Source organism: Triticum aestivum, chromosome 3A (assembly GCF_018294505.1).
Source record: "Triticum aestivum cultivar Chinese Spring chromosome 3A, IWGSC CS RefSeq v2.1, whole genome shotgun sequence".
Taxonomy (NCBI): domain Eukaryota; kingdom Viridiplantae; phylum Streptophyta; class Magnoliopsida; order Poales; family Poaceae; genus Triticum; species Triticum aestivum.
This window is the reverse complement of record NC_057800.1, coordinates 648,231,521-648,253,089: the sequence shown is the minus strand read 5'-3', so window position 1 is coordinate 648,253,089 and position 21,569 is coordinate 648,231,521. Positions and strand designations below refer to the sequence as shown.

The 21,569-nt window shown below is 43.3% G+C and overlaps 2 protein-coding genes across 5 annotated transcripts; one reads left to right on the top strand and one right to left on the bottom strand.

Annotated features, from left to right (window-relative positions):
- Nucleotides 1-1,487: 1,487 nt before the first annotated feature.
- Nucleotides 1,488-15,303, top strand: LOC123062907 (signal recognition particle subunit SRP72). Its single transcript, XM_044486599.1, has 6 exons — nucleotides 1,488-1,724; nucleotides 1,821-1,957; nucleotides 3,035-3,414; nucleotides 3,667-3,763; nucleotides 3,873-4,160; nucleotides 14,181-15,303. Exons 1-6 carry the CDS (start codon nucleotides 1,595-1,597, stop codon nucleotides 15,135-15,137), a joined length of 1,989 nt encoding a protein of 662 aa, XP_044342534.1. The 5' UTR covers nucleotides 1,488-1,594; the 3' UTR covers nucleotides 15,138-15,303.
- A 3,093-nt stretch (nucleotides 15,304-18,396) lies between these two features.
- Nucleotides 18,397-21,569, bottom strand: LOC123062906 (nucleolin). Of its 4 annotated transcripts, none has more exons than XM_044486596.1 (10): nucleotides 21,275-21,568; nucleotides 20,640-20,701; nucleotides 20,472-20,536; nucleotides 20,296-20,350; nucleotides 19,853-19,892; nucleotides 19,639-19,745; nucleotides 19,497-19,536; nucleotides 19,259-19,407; nucleotides 18,959-19,177; nucleotides 18,397-18,867 (listed from the first exon to the last, which is right to left on the bottom strand). In XM_044486596.1, exons 1-10 carry the CDS (start codon nucleotides 21,444-21,446, stop codon nucleotides 18,718-18,720), a joined length of 1,059 nt encoding a protein of 352 aa, XP_044342531.1. In that variant the 5' UTR covers nucleotides 21,447-21,568; the 3' UTR covers nucleotides 18,397-18,717. The 4 variants fall into 4 exon arrangements, with proteins under 4 accessions (XP_044342531.1, XP_044342532.1, XP_044342533.1 ...); XM_044486597.1 differs by having other exon boundaries at nucleotides 19,497-19,533; XM_044486598.1 differs by having other exon boundaries at nucleotides 20,472-20,530.

Here is a 21,569-nt window from a genome sequence, read left to right as displayed (position 1 = left end):
TAGTTGCTATTGCTACCAATTCTTGGTCTGGGATTGCTCTCGCTTTAGGGTCAATCAATACGGTGCCTCATCAACTATCAAATGGAGTCGACCTCGCTTGGATTTCATGCGAGCCGGAGTAGGCTTGTGCATCACCCATAACCGTGGAGGGTCTCCTTTCACTGGTCCGGTCTCTTGCTCCCAATGATGCCATGGTTGCTAACCATCTTTAGGGCAATTTTGCTTGGACCAAATTGCCCCATGTCCACTCTCTCCTCTTTGCAGATGATCTTCTAGTTTGTGGGTAAGCCACTACTCAGGAGGCTAACATTATGGCCCAAATTAATCAACATTTTTATGCCATTTCAAGTCAAATTCCAAACTGGTCCAAATTTGCAATTATTTTTAGTGCCCGTGTCAATCAAGTTGTTATTATTGAGATTAAGAGCATTTTCATAGTTCTTAATATTAATAAAAACTTTACTCATCTGGGGCACCCTATTCCTTCTCCCTGCTAAAAACAGAGTTCATGCATATAACTTTGTTATTGATTTTTTTGGCAAAGTTTTCTGCTTAAATGGCAACATGCTTTCACATGTAGCTAATATGGAACTCATCAAATTTGTTTGTTTTTCCCTCCATCCCTGTCTACTATATGTCAAACATTTTGTCCACTAAGAAAGTTCTTGCCAAGCTCACTTCTATTATTAAGAACTTTCGGCGGACAGAAATCAGGGAAAGCAATTCGACCATAAGTCTTTTTGTTTTAGGGCATGATGGATATTTGCACCTCTAAGCAAGAAGGGGATGGGTATTAGAAATCTCCAAGCCATTGATGAAGGTCTCATTCTTGTCGCTTATTGGAGACTTGCTAGCTCTCTGAGTTCCCATTAGTATCTTGTCCTCAAATCCAAAAAAATGTTGAATTCATCCATTTGGACAACCATTCCACTACGCAAAAAAATTGTCTTCTGGTCTTTCATTCTCAAAATTATGTACTCCCTCGGATGGTTGCAGATATCCTACAAGCGTAATATTTTTCTTCAGGATTTCTTTGCAGGATATGCACTTCCAAATACACTTACAAATTATTCAAGATGACCGCCCTAATATTTTTTTTAAATTTTTTTCCTTTCGTTTTTTTAGACAAATAAGTTGTCCAAGTCTGGTTCAGTCTCCCAGCCCAAAAATAAGAAGGAAAACACGAGCGTGTGGTGTGTCCAGTGGTGAGCGTAAATACGCAGTGGCTTAGGGAATCGAAACCCGCTACACGTATTTTCAAGCCAGGCCCGTTAGAATGTGCAAGAGAGGCAGTGGGGAGCTGGTGGGGAATTCGACCTGAAATCAGCATAAAAACAGTCGTTTTTGCTGCTAATTCTGCACTGGGTAAAAACAACAAAACACGTGTCGACATAGGACTGGACAAAAAATACAGCCTAAACCAAATACAAAATCAGACGGCCGAAAGTTAGACACTCCCGAAGCAAAAGGAGCGGTTTATACTAAATAGGAACAAAAAAGGGGGATGGATTTGTGAAAAAGAAACAACTTGTCGCACTGGGGGTTTTCTCGCAGCCTCCGCCCTCCTCGTGAGCCATCTCCCCCCGACCTCCCGATGCCGCCCAAATCCAAGGCCGCCGCCGCCGCCGCCGCGGAGCCGGTCTCCGTGGAGGACCTCTTCGCGGCGCTCCACCGCCACATCGAGGCCGGCGAGTTCCCCCAGGCCGTCAAGGTCGCCGACCAAGGTCAGGCACTAAATCTCCTCCATCGCCTCTCCCCGACGCGCCCCCCGGTGCCCTGCCCTACCCAGCACTGATACATACACGCCTGTAATTCTGCAGTTCTCGCGGCGTCTCCGGGCGACGAGGACGCGGTGCGATGCAAGGTTGTGGCGCACATCAAGTCCGACGCGACGGACAAGGCGCTCGCGGCCATCCGCGCCGCCGAGCGCCTCCCCATCGATCTCAGTTACTACAAGGTGACGCGAGCTGATCCTCTCTCTCCCGTGGTAGTTGCGCTGGATCCGTGTGTGTGGACTTGGTTTCGTGACTGCGTGGATCAGTAGTAGGCTGCGGTTTTAGGATCTAGTAGTACTAGTAGTAGCCAGATCTGTTTGTGCTTATGCCCGAAGGTAAAATCTGGCGATCTGGGCGAGGAAACGGAAAGTTTGTGAAGCAAATCATCTTTGAAGCTTCCAATGTCAAATTTAGTTCAACCTTATGCTGTCAGCATACGAAGTATTTTCTTGGAGAACAACATTGCATAGCAAAAGTGTGCCATCGAGATTCGTAACATGGCATGATTATTGGCTTGCCTCGTACTACTTTTTCTTAGAGAAAATTGTTTCATGCTACTGATAAAATCCACGTGCACTTGTTCACTTGCAATGCATACTATTCCAGGGGAGGGAAGGGAAAGTTTGTGGAAGGTTGATTGGGGTATGGCAAGAACCTGTGGCACTGCAAGCTAAATATGTGTGCTGAAGCATTTTTTTCCATTACACTTCTCTTAACTTCAGTTTAGAATGTGAGATTCTAATGAGTACACAATGTCCATAATTGCATGAGCCTTTATACAATTCTCTTTTCTTTGTCTGTTCTGATACTGAGCAGCTGTAACTATTTCTTAGGTCAGACTGGTGTGGTAAACACGGTCTTTGGCACCTTAATTGATAATAATTGCCATCCATTTTTCGAATCTTGACATGGTCACCTCTTTTGATTTCTTGTATGGCTTTATGATCTACCATACTGTGTGTGAAGCATTAGGTGACGATGTTTTATTCACCAATCAATGCAGCCTAGTTGATAGCTAGTTTGGCAAAGTGTTTTATTCACCAATTTTTTAGAGTAGATAGAAGTAGAATTGTCGATGAGCTAAGATTGTATTCGATTCTCAATGAAGTGCTGATCTTTGACATTGGGATCCTTACTTTCCTATTTTTTTTTATTTGAATTGTTCTATACATTTCGAAGACTGAGGACATTATATTCACTGGCTATAAAATAATAATATGTGCAAATGTGCTAAGTACTACTTCTATATCTATGTTCAGGCATACTGCTACTACAGGCAAAACAAATTGCAAGAAGCTCTGGATATATTGAATGGTCAAGAAGAAACAGCTGCTGTTCTCCAGCTGGAATCCCAGATCTATTACCGATTAGGAAGAATGAATGATTGCATGAGTAGCTATGAGAAGCTCCAGAAGTTCAAGGTTGACTCAATAGATCTAAAGATAAATATCATCGCTGCTCTAGTTGCTGGTGGAAGGGCTCCTGAAGTTCAGGCAGCCATGAAGGCGCAAAAGGTTGATCTTACCACTAGAGCACTCAGAGATACTAGGAGCTTCGAGCTTGCATATAATTCAGCTTGCACCTTGATAGAAAATAAGAAGTATTCAGAAGCTAAAGAGCAGCTGGACTTGGCGAAAAGGTAATTTTTCTGGTGAACAATTCGCTCATTGAAATGATAATCCAGTGAACATCAATTCTCCTGTAATATTAGAGGCTTGGCAATCATTAAATATCTTATTAGGTCATAGTTCCAAGTTGTTTCACTCTTTCCCATAAACTTAGGTTTCTATTTATGGATAGGCCACTCAACTAAGAAAGTTATGCAATGCCATTGGCCAGTCTATTAAGCTCCTACAGTTAGCTATACTTTAATTTCTTATTTTATTTGCAGAATCGGGAAAGAGGAGCTTATGGTGGAAGATTACGCAGAAGATGAGATTGAATATGAATTAGCTCCTGTATCTGTTCAACTTGCTTATGTACAGCAGGTACCTAAATCTGGTTCAGTTCTCTCTATTCCAAACTTTATTGAATCGTATTAACGTCCTATCTGTATTTTGATCTATAAGTACTTAACTTTCCTGTTTGTATTTTCAGCTACAAGGACAGACTCAAGAAGCCATGGAAACCTATGCCAATATGATAAACAAGAAATCAGGAGACCCCTCATCACTTGCCGTGGCAACAGCCAACCTTATTTCAGTAAAAGGTACAAAGGATGTTGCTGATGGCCTGAGGAAGCTTGACCGGCTTGTCGAGAAGTCGACAGCGCCGAACCAGTTGCAACTGATCGAGAGCCTTGAATTCAAGTTATCTTCAAGGCAAAAAGAAGCCCTGTACTCTGCTCGTGTTCTTTTGCTCCTCCATGCAAATAAAATTGATCAGGTTTGCATATTTGATCCATTTCCTGTTTACCTATTTCTGTATTAAAGTTAATGTTTGTTTTCATCTATCCTGCCCCTGAACTTTTAGAGCCTGTTCATTAGAGCTCCAGATCCTCATTTTACAGCTCCCTGCTCCTGATCCTCTTAGAGTCCACTCCTATGAGGATCTGGATCAGCTTTACAAAATTGTTTGGCTATCAGTTGGCTCCTAAAACATTGATTTGTGGGTTTAGGAATAAATAGACCATACTGCCCTTGATTGTGATACTTTTGTTACCCCTCTATGCATATACGTCCGGCATACCATGACATGTTATGAACATTAACATATCATATAGGAATAGGAATAGGAATATTGTGTGGAGTGTTAGTTCAACAATTCATTTTGAGCTTTTCTGAAGCATCATCTCATGTTGATTGCAATTATGAACCATCACATGTGTGTGCTACGAGTGGTCTCATGATTATCACACAACAACAGAGTGGTGTATGTATTGTATCTGTAGCAACTTTTCCAAGTGTATATAATGAACATGATCAATCTAAATAGATGAAATAAAATGTTCTACCCATAGTTGTGTGGGAACAAAAAATAGTATGACATCAAAATACTCCCTCCGTTCCTAAATATAAGTCTTTTTAGAGATTTCACTATGGACTACATACGGAGCAAAATGAGTGAATCTACACTCTAAACTATGTCTATATACATCCGTATGTAGTTTGTAGTGAAGTTTCTAAAAAGACTTATATTTAGGAACGGAGGGAGTAATTCACAACATCTAGCCTGTAGATTCAGCAATTGCCTTTGCAAGGTCATCACGGAACTTATCCATTGACCTATCACTCGTGCTTGATGTTGATGAGTCTGATGCATCTTTAGAAATACTCCCTCCGTTCCTAAATGTAAGTCTTTGTAGAGATTCTACTAGATGGACTACATACGGAGCAAAATGAATGAATCCACACCTAAAATGCATCTATATACATCCGTATGTAGTTTATAGTGGAATCTCTACAAAGACTTATATTTAGGAACGGAGGGAGTAATATATTTCCTATACCTCGTCGGTATTGTCGGAACATAGTTAGGATTCCGATCAAATCTATGAAAATGCTTATCAGTCATACCATGCTCCCTTATGAAATTGTGCAAAACCATGGTTGCTGCAACAATCATCTTTTGCTTGTACAATGAGTAGCTTGGCATCTTGAGAAGAATTCGCCATTTCATCTTCCATACACCAAAAGTTCTCTCAATGACATTCCGAATACTTGAGTGCAGATGGTTAAATTTTTCTTTCTCGCCACTAGGAGCAACACCTCTTCGGAACTCAGGAACGTGATATCTTTGGCCCTTAAATGGTGACAAATAGCCTGGACGATTTGGATAGCCAGCATCAACTAGATAATATTTTCCTGAAATATAGATGTGTAAGTCAAAAAACATGAAATAGATGCAATAATATACAATCTGATATGAACATAAAGTAGAAAAATACCTTTCGGAGGATGCAGAAAGACATCTTTATCTGCGTCTAATGCATGATAAAGCACACTTGTATCATGCATAGCACCTGGTTGGCCAATAGACGCATATGTGAAGTGCATGTCAAAATCACATACAACCATCACATTTTGAGTTGTACTACGTGATCTGCCAATATATCTGTTGGGCTGTGTCTTATCTGTATTTCAGTGTGTGTGTGTGTGTGCGCTTATGGCCCATGTGGCCCATGTGGCCCATGTAACCCTGCAGCCTATATATGTGCTGCCCCCTTGTACAGGAAACCCTAACTCCAATAGAATACAATACCAGGCCATCTTTCTATCCCAGCCGCCACCCCTCTCTCCCCTGATTCTACATGGTATCAGAGCTTGGGTTCCCAATCCCAGCAGTGGTGATGGTGGTTGGCTGGTTGTGCTTGCTGGCGATTGTCTGAGAGGAGAAGGCTTGTGTGGAAGGAGAGGTGGAATCCCAGATCTGAGGGGAGGAGGTAGTAGAGAGGTGAAAGTGGGGAGCAGTGGTTGCTGGAGGTTGCTAGTGGTGTGATTCAAGATTGGAAAGATGGGGGACAACCAGGGGTTGGTAAAGGCGTTGGAGAAGCTAGCTGAGCTCATCACTGTCAAGGCAGAGGGTGTGGCTTCCCCAGGTGCGCTTGTTCCTCAGCCTGAGGTGATACAGAAAATAGAACTGATGCCAAATGAAATCAAGATGGAAGGGGTCACAAACTACCTAAGCTGGTCCAGAAGGGCATTGCTAATATTGAGGACAAAGGGGCTGGAAGGCTATGTCAGAGGGGAAGTAGATGAACCGGCGAACAGGGCAAGTGAAGAGTGGAAGAAGTGGAGTGTCATTGACTCTCTGGTGGTGGCATGGCTGCTGAACTCCTTGACCCCATCCATTGCAGCAGCCGTGGAGACTCTTCCCCATGCAGCAGAGGTATGGAAAACCCTGGAAACATTGTACTCCGGGAAAGGGAACATAATGCTTATGGCGCAGATTGAGGATAGAGTAAATGAGCTAAAACAAGGGGATAAGTCGGTGATGGAGTATGTAGCAGAATTGCAGCATTTGTGGGCTGACTTAGACCACTATGATCCACTGGAGTTACCACATTTAGAATGTATAGTTGCTACTAAGAAGTGGGTAGAGCGTAGGAGAGTGATGAAATTCTTGAAGGGACTTAGCTCAGAATTTGAAGGAAGGCGTGCTGGGTTATTTCATCAGCCAAAGCTCCCCTCGCTTGAGGAGGCAGTTGCAGCAATGGCACAGGAGGAGGTCAGGTTGAAGTTGACCAGGACTGGAGAAGCGAATGCATCTCGCTCCGCATTTACTGTGTCTGAATGGAAGGAGACAAGAGAGTGCTTCAACTGTGAAGAGAAAGGTCATATAAGCATCAATTGCACAGCACAACGCAGAGAAATACGTGGTAGGGGAAGAGGTTACAGCCGAGGTGGATACCGGGGAGTTAGAGGCAGAGGTAACTTGAGGGGTTCGAATTATTCCAGTGGCTTCAAAGCAAACTTGGCTAACTTGGCAACGCAAGAAGAAGGGACGTCAACAACCTCTCAAGGGGAGTCGAAGAGTAGAAGCCAGGAGGACAACACCTTCGGGAACTTTGGCCACTTTGTCTACACAGGGGAAGGTAACTTTGCAAATGCATCTATATCCACACATGATTTCCTTCCAGATTGGATATTAGATTCTGGAGCATCCAAGCATGTTGCGGGTACCTCAACTGAGTTTGAATCATATACTCAGTACCCAATTACACATTGTGAAACAATACAAACTGCTGATGGCACCTCACAACCGATTAAAGGAGTTGGATCAGTTCAATGTACACCCACTATTAAATTATCTGATGTATTACATGTTCCAGCTTTTCCTGTGAACTTGCTTTCTCTAAGTGCTTTGATTGATCAGATAGATTGCCGAATAACTCTTGATAAGAAAATATGTTTGATTCAGGAGAGGATGACTGGAAGGAAACATGGGACAGGAACCAGGCGTACTGGATTGTGGTATATGGATCGTGATGTGTCTAGGTCTGGTGCTAGTCCTATTTTGGCTGTACTAGTTGGAGTAAGTGAGACAATGGCGATGATCCATCACTGTCGCATGGGGCATATGGCTTTTGATAAGATGGGTAAGATGTTTCCTGATGTAATGCGTGGAGTAGACAAGAGTAAGCTTGTGTGTGATGCATGTGAATATGCAAAGCACACAAGAATCTCATATTTGAGTAAGGGGCTAAGGAGTATATCTCCGTTTATGCTGATTCACTCTGATGTGTGGACATGTCCTGTTGTTTCTGTTAGTGGAATGAAATATTTTGTGACATTTATAGACTGCCACACTCGCATGACTTGGGTGTACCTCATGCGACATAAAGATGAGGTATTCCAATGTTTTCAGGAGTTTTATGCCTATGTGCGAAACCAATTCAATGTGCAGGTGCAGGTGATCAGATCTGACAATGGAACTGAATATGTAAACAAGCAATTTGGAGGTTTCCTGTCAGCACAAGGCATAATGCACCAAACATCATGTCCAGATACCCCTGCTCAGAATGGTGTTGCAGAAAGGAAAAACCGACACATTTTAGAAGTGGCTCGATCACTTATGTTCACCATGAATGTGCCAAAATTCTTGTGGAGTGAAGCTGCCATGACTGCAACGTTCCTGATCAACCGGATGCCTTCAAAAATGCTTGGTATGAAGTCCCCATGTGAGATGCTATTTGGGGAGAACAAATTCTCAGTTCCTCCGAAGTTATTTGGGTGCACCTGCTTCATTAGAGATCACAGACCAGCAGTGGGAAAGCTGGATCCACGAGCTGTAAAATGCATATTTGTTGGATATCCTGCAGGGCAGCGAGGCTATAAGTGTTGGAGTCCTGCTGAAAGGCGCACATTTGTAAGTATGGATGTCACCTTTCGAGAATCTGAGCCTTTCTATGGTGAGAAGACAGATCTCAGCACTTTATTCGAAGAACTTGACCACTCACAATCTATGCAGGGTGGTCAAGAGGGGGAGTGCAACTTGAGTGGTGAGTGCAGCACCAATGGCGACAAGGAGCAGCCAATACCAACCCCGAAAATAGTGGGATCCTTCATTCCAGTTGTAGTTGATGGGGCTGAACAGCAGAGGTGGCAGAGACCAAATGAGGAAAGGAATCCTCAGGTGTATACAAGAAGGAAGAGAGGTGTGGAGGAACAAGTGCATGAGGAGCAGTCAAAAGAAACTATGGAACAGGGGGAGCAGTCAGAAGAAACTCAAGCGACAGGAAGCTCATCTGAAGTGGAGTCATATGAAAATTCAAGTACTGAAGAAGCATCACCTAACTTGCCAATTGCTCTCAAGAAGGAAGTAGCAAGGAAAACTTTGAGCAAGGGCAATCTTGAGCATGACATCAGTAATTATGTCACCTATGAAGCCCTATCACCTTCATTTAGAGCATTTGTCGCATCACTTCAAGCCGTGATTGTTCCTAAAGACTGGAAAGAAGCAAGACAAGATCCAAAGTGGTGTGAAGCCATGAGGGAAGAGTTGGAGGCCCTGAGAAAGAACAAAACATGGGAGCTAGCAAATCTTCCATATGGGAAGAAGGCAGTCAGTTGTAAGTGGATCTTCACAGTGAAGCAGAATCCTGAGGGTAAGGTTGAGCGTTACAAGGCAAGACTGGTAGCCAGAGGGTACAGCCAAACGTATGGTATTGATTATGACGAAACATTCGCCCCAGTTGCAAAGATGAGTACAGTGAGGATTCTAATCTCATGTGCAGCTAACTTTGGATGGCCACTACACCAACTTGATGTAAAAATGCCTTTTTACATGGAGATCTACAAGAGGAAGTCTACATGGAAATTCCTCCTGGACTTTCTACACCTGGGACTGTTGGGAAGGTTTGTACATTGAGAAAATCTCTCTATGGTTTGAAGCAATCGCCAAGGGCTTGGTTTGACCGGTTCAGGCAAGCAGTTTGCAGTATGGAGTATAAACAATGCAATGGAGATCACACTGTTTTCTATAAACATTCCAAGCAACAGATTACTATTCTTGCAGTATATGTGGATGACATCATAATAACGGGAGACAATGAAGAGGAGATTGGAAGACTAAAGAAATGCCTAGGCAAAGCATTTGAAGTTAAGGATCTTGGTCAGCTAAAATATTTCCTGGGTATCGAAGTTGCAAGATCAAAGAGGGGAATAGCCCTGTCTCAGCGGAAGTATACCTTAGAGCTCCTAAGTGATATGGGAATGCTTGGATGTAGAGCAGCCCCAACTCCCATTGAACAAAATCACAAATTGACAGCACAGATGGGTGAACAAGTTAACAAAGCAAAATATCAACAATTGGTTGGCAAACTTCTGTACTTGTGTCACACTAGACCAGATATTACATATGCAGTAAGTGTAGTAAGTAGATATATGCATGACCCCAGAAGTGGACACCTTGATGCAGTCTATAGAATCATGAGGAATCTAAAGGGCAGCCCTGGTATGGGACTCTGGTTCAAGAGTAATGGCCATTTGAATGTTGACGGTTATAGCGATGCTGATTGGGCTAGCTGTCTTGATGATAGACGATCAACCTCTGGCTATTGTGTGTTTGTTGGTGGAAATTTGGTATCATGGAGAAGCAAAAAACAACCGGTGGTGTCAAAATCAACTGCAGAAGCTGAGTATAGGGCAATGTCTCAAGGGCTGAGTGAGATGTTATGGGTAAGAGGCCTTCTGCTTGAGCTGAAAGTGCTCAGACAAGATCCTCTGAATGTGTGGTGTGACAACAAATCTGCAATCAGCATTGCTAATAATCCAGTGCAACATGACAGAACAAAACATGTGGAGATAGACAGATTCTTTATCAAAGAGAAACTGGATGCAGGAATCATCAAGATAACTCATGTGAGCTCTGGACAACAAGTCGCCGATTGTTTGACAAAAGGTTTGGGAACCAGGGAGAACAATCTTGCTTGTGACAATCTTGCTTGTGACAAGATGGGCATGATAGATATCTATCATCCCTCTTGAGGGGGAGTGTTGGGCTGTGTCTTATCTGTATTTCAGTGTGTGTGTGTGTGCGTGCGCTTATGGCCCATGTGGCCCATGTGGCCATGTAACCCTGCAGCCTATATATGTGCTGCCCCCTTGTACAGGAAACCCTAACTCCAATAGAATACAATACCAGGCCATCTTTCTATCCCAGCCGCCACCCCTCTCTCCCCTGATTCTACAATATCTAATGACATCCTTAGGCTTAACAGTTGCAAGTATGTGAGTTCCATCAATAGCTCCAATGCAGTCTTTGAAATGTGGCCACATCCTCCTATCATTTCTGATTCTACCATGAACAGCAGAGAAGTTTGGATCTTTTGGTCGCACAAAATCTTTAGACATCTTTACCAAGCAGCGCAGAACAAGATCAAACTTTCTACTGATTGTGTCACCGGAATGCTTGAATCGATTTTGCGCTCCCCGATTTGAGTGACATCCACCACAGATGTACAAGAACAGTGCTAGAGCTTCAAAAGTACTCATAGCGTAGTTGATTTTGGACCATACGTACTCACCAAAAGATGATGCAGATTGTGAAACATTGTAGAATTCATACAAAACATGCGGTGGCTCTCCCCTGGAGTGCTCAAGGTGTCTTTCACCCAGCCATTCCACTGAGAATTGAAGTCCTATGTTCATTCTTATCCAAGTAGGTCGTGTGATACTTTTCAACAACAGTTACAGCAGAAGCAAGATTGCTTATCATCATTTTGTGTAGGTGCATCAGCTGTACATCTTCGTCATGCTCTTCATTTGAGTAATTACTCCCTCCACTATCACTTTCACTTGAGGACATCTATGCATATAACATACATGAGACAATTCACATTGAGAAACGAGTCGATGGCAATAATGACATACGTAAATAGGAATAAGATTCAAATGACTGTATTCATATAGATAATTTGTGACAAACCGGACAGGGTCTTACAAGCCAAATAAATTACTAAATGCAACTTGAAAGATAGGAGTGTTGAAGGCATACTAATAGGAATGCCTTAACAATTACAACCAAAATATCATAATCTATTTGCCATTCATGGCATTATATTTCCTTTTAAGCCAGTCAAATCGTGCACGAGCATCAGGTATGGTCATAGACATTTCCCTTTGCTTCTTCTTTATGAAAGTTTCAGAAGCAATGAAGTGCTCATTAGTGCCAATGACACCACCACATTCTGTAACCAGAGACATGACATCTTCGATGGTACAAACAGAGGCATCCTCTCTCTTTTGACCAATGGATTCAATGGCTGCTTGCGACTTCTTGCTCAGCTCAACAATTTCTTTCAAATGGTCTTGCATGATCATAGAACACTCCTTGACTTTTTTCCTTTTCCGTCTATAGGACCACCTGCTCTTTTTCCTTTATTATTAATAATTGGCAACTCATCTTCCTCCTCACTTTCTTTGTCATCGTTCTCATCTCCATGGTCTTCAGCATCAACATTCTGAGGACTTTGAGGCAACCTACAATTAGCAGGCCAATGGTGTTCACCAGTGTTGCGCAAGTCTTCAAAGATCTTGGCCAAAAGGTCCTCATTTTGAAGTCCAGCCTTCTGAAACCTACTACAACCTTGGTATTTCTGTCAACGCCAAGTACTAAACGTTAGGCATCCACGGATAGTGAAGCATTTTTTGTATGTGCAGAAAATAAATGACTAGTACCTCACTTTTTAAAGATTTTTCCAACGCTCAGCAGAAGCTGTAACCGTTTGCTTCACAGAATCCCAGCCTATACCTGTCTCCTTTTTCAAACTCTTCCAAATGTAGTACACACTTTTTAGTTTATCCCATTTGTTCTTAAACTGTCTTTTGTTGTACTGTATTCCAGTCTTCTGGTAAAATTTATCAGTCACTGTCATATACCCAGTATTATTCATATGTGTATTTGGGCGATTTCCAGCCTCAACTTGTTACTTGAACAACTCACAAACCAAGCGAGTGTGTTCTTCATTCCACTCAGCAGTTGCTTCCATTGCTACTGTTTTCGGCATAAATTCACGTAAGCAACGGTAGCAGCTGCTAATAAAAATTAAATGAAGTTGGAGATGCACGGAACAAGTCTGCTAGTATTATTACTAAATACTAATACATATATGAAGGCATAAGTACCTCACAATAAATAAATTAGCTAGTACTACTACTAAGAAATCTGATAGTACGTCTAATCTATTATTTAGGGAAGCGACTCATTGGCAGCATATATATATATATAAAGGAACAGAACGCACTCACATTCAGTAATCAGCTAGTGAGAGGCGTACATCTGCACTTCTACCAGTTATCTACAGCCAATCTGATATCTATCTTGAATATATATGATTTTCTATGAAACCGAGTTCCTCAATCAATCTTGGCACATGTCGTGTTGGAATTTGAGAGGGGATGGGAAAATCTTGATACAAGCAATGGGGACAGGTGAACATGAACCAATCTATAGCCTAGGGTTTGGGGGTGGGCACCATACCTTAACACAATAAATGGAAGAAGTGAGTCAGCGGTGTAGCAGGTCGCCTTTGTCGGTCTCCGGTGACGGCCGTGGCTGCCGTCGGTCGTGGCCTCGGTGACGGCCGTGGCTCCCGCCAGTCGCCTCTCTCCGTTCCTCGTACGATCGTATTTTCTCGGAGCCCCGGGCGTTCGGCTCTGCTCCCTCGATCATACAAAATCTGAGTGCAGGAGCCGTACCGAACACAGCCTTATTTGCTGTACTTGTGAGACATTTATATTTTCTTTCAGTGAGCTCATGTTGAATTTTAGCTATAGTGGCATGAGTCACATCGATTGTAGTTGGGGAACCAGTGAGAAATAATTTTTTCACTGAGAACTGGTGGAAGGTCTGCTTGATTGGTTAAGTCAACATCATTGGCCTCACTAACCTTTTAGTAAGGATATTCTTACAATGTTTCATTCTGCTTAGTAAATGCACATGTTTGCATCTATTCGCGTGATTGGCTTAGGCTAGTCATAGCGGGGAGTAACTTAGACTAGTAACATACATATGTTACTAGTCCATATTACTACCTTCATAGTGGGAAGTGTCATAGGTGTAGTAACATACATATCTTCAGTTATGGCTTTGTAGACTCATTTTGTATTGGGAACCGCTATGTGATGGTAACATATTATGTTACTCTGTTTGTCTCTCTCCTCTTTAATTACATGACATATCATCTTTTTTGCTTATGTGGCATCTATGTTACTACTTATGTTACTCCCACTATGACTAGCCTTACAGAGGTTCACAAGTAACATAATGAAACCATTTAATATGAAAATTCTCATCTTATGGCAGGCTCCGTTCATTCATGCGTATTTGGACTCATACATCCATTTGACATTATATTGTGGCTAATTTCATTATATTTCTGAGCCTAGCCTAGTGACCTATTACGTATTTATTTTTTGTTTCGTTGTACATACTGACATATAGTGAATGTGTTGTATATTTCAGGCACAAGAGTTGGTAAGTGGGCTGCTTGCTACGTTTCGAGACAATGTGTTCCCTGTTTTACTTCAAGCTGCAGTTCATGTGAGAGAAAAGAAGGTCCCGAAAGCTGAAGAGGTTCTAAGTCGGTATGCTGAGAAGCATCCTGATAATTCTACAGGAGTCCTTGCACTCGCCCAGATTGCTGCCAATGCCAACCATTTTCAGATTGCTGCTGATTCGCTATCTAAGATATCTGACATCCAGCACATGCCTGCAACGGTTGCTACACTGGTAGCTCTAAAAGAGCGTCTAAATGACTCTAATGGTGCTGCTTCTGTTCTTGATTCTGCTATCAAGTGGTGGAAAAACGCCATGACTGAAGATAACAAGTTGGATATGTTCATGCGGGAGGCTGCTACATTTAAGCTCAACCATGGGCGTGATAAAGAGGCCTGTCAGCTGTACGAGGAACTTGTGAAGAGCTATGGAAGCACCGAAGCGTTGTCTGGGCTAGTAGCAACGTCCGCACGCACTGACCTTGCGAAAGCTGAGCAATATGAGAAGCAGCTGAAACCGTTGCCGGGTCTTCAGGGAATTGACGTAAAGAGCCTGGAGAAGACATCTGGTGCAAGGCATGTAGAGCAAGCCATGAAGGTTGATGCTCCCGAGGAAGTGAAGAAGCAAAAGGCTAAGAAGAGGAAGAGGAAGCCTAAATATCCGAAAGGATATGATCCAGCGAACCCAGGGCCACCCCCAGATCCCGAGAGATGGCTGCCCAAGAGGGAGAGGTCGACCTACCGTCCGAAGAGGAAGGATAAGAGGGCTCAGGTCAGAGGTGCTCAAGGCTCTGTGAGTAGAGAGAAGCATGATGCATCTGCTGCCAATGCCGGCGCCACCTCTTCAAAACCCACCACCTCGGCCAAGGCTCCAGAACCACCAAAGGGCTCCAACAAGTCCCGGAAGAAAAAGTCGAGGTCTTAGGCGGCAAAGTTGTCATGTCACAAATTAACAGTATACAAAGGACACTGTCCATTTTAGTACCTTGACTTGGAATTTTTGTGTTATCTGCATTGGATTGCCCTGTGCCGTGCTTTTAGAATCATGTTTATGGTGGCTTGAGATTCTAGACCGTTGCAAATTTTGTTAACGCTGTCTGACTTGTCTGGTTGAAATTCCATTCTTTACATGCTATATTAACTTTGCAATTCTATGGGCGCTCACTCCTCCGCTCGGCATTGATCTAGTGGCAGAGGCGCAATGCTCTCTCCGATCTGGCCTCCCCTGCAACCGGCCTCTACCTCAGTCCGTGGCTGTTGGGGTTCTAGCGACTCCTGCACCGACGGGAGACTCACTCGGCCTCACGTCCTCTGGCCGTTTTGGTTCTTCTCCATGGTGGCCTTGCCCACCGTGATCTGACATGGTTGTCCATGGTCGGGACCATGTCGCATCGTTAACGTCTGCCCTGCTCCGTCTACAGCCACTCCATCCCCGCTCTCCTCCTGCCTTTTGTGTTTGCTTGTGAGAGGAGGATTGATGATGTTGCCGCTGTCGTACACCTTCTTCCCTATGGCTGGCCAGATCGACGGATACGCAACAGGCAGCAGATTGCATTTTATGCGAATATGCTTCTCCATGGATTTTTTTCATGAACAGTACTCCCCTAATATTTCTGCCCTTCAGATTGCATTTTATAATAGCTAGATGGAAAAAAAAGGAAAAACTTACATTGGTCTTTGTCCACTCTGAATATTCTTGCTTCAAAATGTCCACTGTTCTATCGTCAGGTACCTATAGAAATATGAATCGGTCACTAGGTTTATGCAATGGATCATGATCGCTGATCATTAGACTTGGAGGACTTCGATGGTTTCACCTTATTTAGTTTCCTTTGTTTCTGCTCAACCGACAAACTTCTACCTGATGCATATGTACCCTATTCAAAGTCGCATATTTTGGTACCATGTAAATGATCATCTTATAAAATACCAGATGTAGTGCCAATGCACAGTCATTTCTTTTCCTATTTTGCTCACAAAGAATTACTTTATGTAACAAATCCGATGCCTCAATGTAGCAGTTTTTTCCTTTATCATTAGTTTTGTTCTGCTTCCGTGCTTGCTCTGTTTTGAGTATCTTCAGTTAAAAAAAGACTAATCAGCAGCCAGGGGCGGAGCCAGAAATTTTGACCATTGGGTTCACTCAATGGCTCATTGTGAGAACTTAGTACTAATATGTGAAGTGTAAAGTCTAATTTTAAACTATCTTACAACAAAATTATAGCACCCAAAAACAGCATAATGAAAGAACACGTTGTGTTGCATTAAAAACTAAAGAATGTAAGACATACCGGTTCAATAAAGTTATAAAAGCACTTGCTAACAAATTGTAAATAGCATAGTATCAAATAACTTTATAGCTCTAGATGTAGCTTCTCATCTTCCTGGCACATTTAAAAAATGACAAGTTAGTTTGAAAAATTTAGAATAAGTACTATCAAGTGTAAGAATCTTGTAAAAGCACTCACATTTTAGAATGTCCCCTTTCGATCTTTCATCGCCTTAAAAAGATTAAACATTGCATCATTAGTAATGGTAGAAAATATATCTTTCTCCATATTGCAAATTAAACTTTGGATTAAATCTCCGTTGAGTATCTCCAATCTCCCTCTGGGGGTAATCAAAATTAGACGTTGTCCTGTAAGGTCCCCACACTAAATTACGCCTAATCTCGACTTGCTTCTTTGGATTTCTTGTGTACTCTGAAATTCTCTTCCGATCAGCCGAATCATAAGGCAACTCATCTAAGTTAATTTCTGTATGAATAGTAGCCTTCGAAAGACTAGACATTTCATGGACTTAGCCTACGTTTAACGGGTGACCTTGATGTGCCTGTATCATTCTCTCGATCTGGTGACCAAGTTTTCTTCGAAAAATACCGCTCCATAGCCTAGGTCAATCAAAGTCCATGAAAAACAAATCAAAAACTAGGGCAAAAAAACACTAGGCTATTAGGCTAGATAAAACATACATCAAAGAGAGGAGATGAGGCAATGTAATCTAATTACCTTAAATTTTAGGGTACACTGTTGTTGCTGTCGATCTGGCTGTGACCGGCCGAGAGGCGGCGGCGCGGCGAGGCAGCAGGAACACGAACAGACGAGAGGAGAGATGCGAATTGGAAAAGGAAAAGACGATGAGGCGTGCGGCCACGTACGTGACTAATCACGGTGATTAATTACGGCCAGGAGTCCAGGACTCCTCGTGGGCTGTTCACTTGTGGGCCTTTTGTTTAGTCGCTCACATGACAACCTTTCGTTAATGGGTTCAGTCACAATTTTTTAATGGAAATATGCACTGCATGCACGTACGAAGCATAATCCGTTGGGTTCAGTTGAACCCAATGCTTGTACGTTGGCTCCGCCGCTGTCAGCAGCTACTACAAAAATATACCATATGTGGTGTGAATGCGCAACGACATATTTTTCTTTATGCATTGGACTATAAGCCAAGCAGGCCTATTAGTATCATTCTAAAGATGAATACAAGAAAGGATTCAGAGAAGAAAGGCCATGAATGTCAAGGACAAATTCTGGAGATGCTCAGTACTACAACTAGAAAAAGTTTTGCCATGGCACCTCAATTGTTCTGGTATGTTGCTATGAACAATTTTCATTTCGCTGCCATGGAAAAACAATTTTAACAATGGATTCATCCTGGGAAGTCCTCGTGAAAGAGTTTCATATCTAAGGGTTGTGATAGGCTTGGCGAGCCAACGTAAAAACTAGCCAGTCTTTTGGGTATGAAACCCATTTGGGCGAGAGTAGTACTATGATGGGTGACCTCCTGGGAAGTCCTCGTGAAAGGGTTTCATATCTAGCCTACCCCAACTTGTTTGGGATCAAAGGCTTCGTAATCAGTAATCAGTAATCAGATTCATCCGCGTCCATGTGCTTGCTATTCACGACGACGAACCCAAATGATCTAAAACAAGACAGGAGCCTACCGTCCTAACCAGTACGGCCATACCAATGCTGTTATTACCAATGCTAGCTTCGCCAACTACCAGTATTGTTTGTACCACCATATGGTAACTATTTCGTTTTTGCTATGTAACCATATTCAATAAATAAAAAAGATCAACGATAAAATGTGATGACCATCCGACAACATCAAAGGTCGTTGAAGTAGCTGATTCCTCTAAATAGGAGGTGCTGAGAACAAAGAAATTATTGAAGCTATCGTTTTCCTCTAGCATTAATAGAATTCATTGGTATTAAGAAAAACCTCGATATAACTCAAACAACAACGTGTTTAAACACGGGCGCAGCGTGCCGCTGCGCCTTCTGCCTGCTAGTAAGATACAAGGGTACTCAAGATACAGCACTCATCAGCTGCAAGCAGCATTTCTAGACTACTGCTGTGACACGAGCGCTACCAACAGCTACAGGCTACAGCTACAAATTTACATTTATCATAATGCAGTTAAAACGCATAAGTTATTCTAGCATATATGCACACCATATTTGCCAAGCTATTAGAATTGATCGGTTCGCGGGTTGCAGCTAGTCCCTATTGTCATTCAGCAGGGAGTTGACATCCGGGGTCACCACGACATGCTGCCTCTCGATCTCCCCAAGCTGGCAGCAATGTTTCCTTCTAGTGTTCACCGCTACTGCGTGCTGCTGCATCCCGCATTCCGTGCCTGGGCTCACCTGCAACGGAAGAACCTAAACAGTAAACACCACACATACCGATATCGTGCTAGATCTTCAAGAGAACATATCACCGAAGGCATGAACTAACATCGAACACGGCATCTCCCAGCTTCATCTTGACCTTGCCGCTCTTGTACACCAGCATCTTGCCCATGTACCCCCCTGGCAGATCATTCAGGTTGTACCCTTCTTTCACCTCCTTGACAATGGCCCTTCCATTCCTATGAACTACAGTGGATGGTGTTCTGAGCAGAGGAAGAGATTTCGGCAACTGGAACAAGAACATCCTTGTCTTGTCTTCGTGTTCCTGTCGTCCCAAATTTGTGAACGAGTTATATAAGTGCCTGACAGTATCAAGGTAATTGGTGTAGGGTTCAGAGAAGCCTACGAGCAGATTGAGCTCTTTCGCTGGATGGATGGAAGATTCACATTCGGTTGAGCTTGGGAGAGACTCCGGTAACTCAACATCATTGTCATCTTCTCGAACAACATTATCATCATCTTCGTCCTCGTCATCTTCATCACCGTAGAACCTTTCTGTCAACAAATGAACATTCCCATGATTATTCCTAGTGGAATGTTTTGGCCAAACGTTTGGAACGAATGAACCGAAGTCTCAAATTCACCTGGATTGGCAGGGAAGGCCCTAGGGATTTGAAGTGCCTTCTTTTGCCAAGGCAAGTACACAGACCCAAGAACAAACTTAAGTCATGTGCCTCTCATGACAAGGGAACAGTATACTATTTTCTAACAGAGTAAGGTTGAAACCTGAGAATTTTTTGGTTGCTTGTGCTTTCCTGACTGCGCCGCTTGGAAGCTAACTCCAGCTGCAGAAGAAAGCGTCTTCGAGTCGGAATTCTGTGCCGATTGCTCATCTGCAAAGCGAATACAAATAGCATTACAGCAAGGCTTTGCCATGTTTAAGAAAGATTGCTGATTGAAAGCTCATTTTATGTGTACTTCGCTGATTTGATTGACCAACCTTTTATAACTCGCAAAGTTTTTGCATCTCCTCGTCCCGTCTGATAAAAAGGAAAAAAAAACGAAACAGACAGTCAGCCCCAGACAGAAAGGAACAATTGTGTCCTGAGTAAACAACCACTATGTAGTAGTACTATCCAACCCCAATCCCAATACATAATATATGACTAAGGCTGGTCATAGTGGGGAATAACTTAGACTAGTGTCATGCATATGACACTAGTCTAAGTTACTACCTTCATAATGCAAAGTAACATAATAGTAGTATCATAGATGACTTCATTTATTAGCTCATAGATTCATCTTGTCTTGGAAAGCGCTATGTTACAGTAACATATTATGTTACCACCTCTCATTAATTATTTGCCACATAAGCAGAATTTTCTCAAAGTGTGCTATGTTACTAGCTAAGTTACTCCCACTATGACTAGCCTAATCACTCACCCTCAGTGTCTTCATTAACTCTTCATCAATTGGTTTTGTCTCTTCCAGTTGTGGCCTGAAAGAGCAGAGAATGTGCTTGGTAATGTAGTAGTAAACTGTAACATGCCAGGTGAACAAAATTTGAGAGATATTATTACTAGCAGTAGCAGCTCAAATCAAGGAGAAGAGAAGCGTACTTTTGTGCAGGTGGTTTCTTTGGCTTGCGCGACGGCACTTTCGGCTTGAACTTGAGCTTCTGTGGCTATTTAATAAATTTAACAACAAGAAAACACCTATCAGTAAAATACTAATCGTGTCCAACTCAGCATTAGCCATTAGAAAGAACAAAGAATCCTAGAACCCACCTTGGTAGGAGGACGACGACCTCTCTTGGAGGTACCTGCCGCGTCCATTTTCTGCTTTCCCCCTGTGATAAAAACATGTGGATTTGCTCAGTGTGACCATAAGTAACAACTTTTTGCAGAGAGCACCATTTGCTCTACTGACTGACCCTCAACTTCAGTGCTCTGCTGCCAGGGCTCTGTTCTCCCTACACTGTACCACACAGCTAGAATTCTGGCTACAGAAATGCAGACGAGCAAAGCCCCAGATTCACAGGTGCGGCCAAGGGTTACCAGAATCACAGGAACAAGCCGTTCCCCGGGCAGAGAACTGAGAAAATTGGAGGCAGGTCAGGCAGAGAGAATGGGGAAAAAAAATCCTCAAGCGCTGACCTAGCAAACTGCTAATCAGAAGCAGGCAAGCAAAGCAAGAACCAGAAGAATTGACTGGTTGCGACGGCAAGCGCAAGACGCGGTGGCTCTACGGAGCACGGGGATATCATCTAGCTAGCTCCTCTTCTCTGCACCCCATGGATTCCTCCTATTCGGCCTACAGTGAGCTCGCAGGGCAGGTGGCCAAGAAATCGAGCAAGCGGAACTCGCAGCTCCCAGAGCACAATCCTCAAAATCCCTAGCTCGGAGGCGCGCAGCATACGTACCTACTGCCGGAAGGGACAGGAGGTCGAGCTCGAGCTCGAGCTCTTCCTCTCTGGAGAAACGGCCGTCGCCCCTCGCAGCCTCGCTCCCTCGAGCTGCAGCAGCCGTTCTTCTTCTCGCTGCTGCTGCTGATGCTTGCTTTGAGACGTTCAGGAGGGAAAGCTGGTGAAACATTTTTACAGTAGGCAGCGCGGGCCCACGTGCCAGCGACCCGTGGACCGAGGAGCCGGTGCACCGAGCGAGGCGGGAGAAGGTTAGCGGGAGGATCGGGTGAGACGGCTGCTCCAGGAAAGACGA

Excerpts from the sequence above, each read along its gene's own strand:
- LOC123062907 (XM_044486599.1), top strand. The coding sequence starts at position 1,595 with ATGCCGCCCAAATCCAAGGCCGCCGCCGCCGCCGCCGCGGAGCCGGTC. Across the intron at positions 1,725-1,820 it reads CGTCAAGGTCGCCGACCAAG|TTCTCGCGGCGTCTCCGGGC; the intron begins GTCAGGCACTAA and ends GTAATTCTGCAG. Across the intron at positions 1,958-3,034 it reads TCGATCTCAGTTACTACAAG|GCATACTGCTACTACAGGCA; the intron begins GTGACGCGAGCT and ends ATCTATGTTCAG.
- LOC123062906 (XM_044486595.1), bottom strand. The coding sequence starts at position 21,446 with ATGTTTCACCAGCTTTCCCTCCTGAACGTCTCAAAGCAAGCATCAGCA. Across the intron at positions 20,702-21,274 it reads CCTGTCCCTTCCGGCAGTAG|GGGGAAAGCAGAAAATGGAC; the intron begins GTACGTATGCTG and ends TTTTTATCACAG. Across the intron at positions 18,868-18,958 it reads TGGGAGATGCCGTGTTCGAT|GTGAGCCCAGGCACGGAATG; the intron begins GTTAGTTCATGC and ends CTTCCGTTGCAG.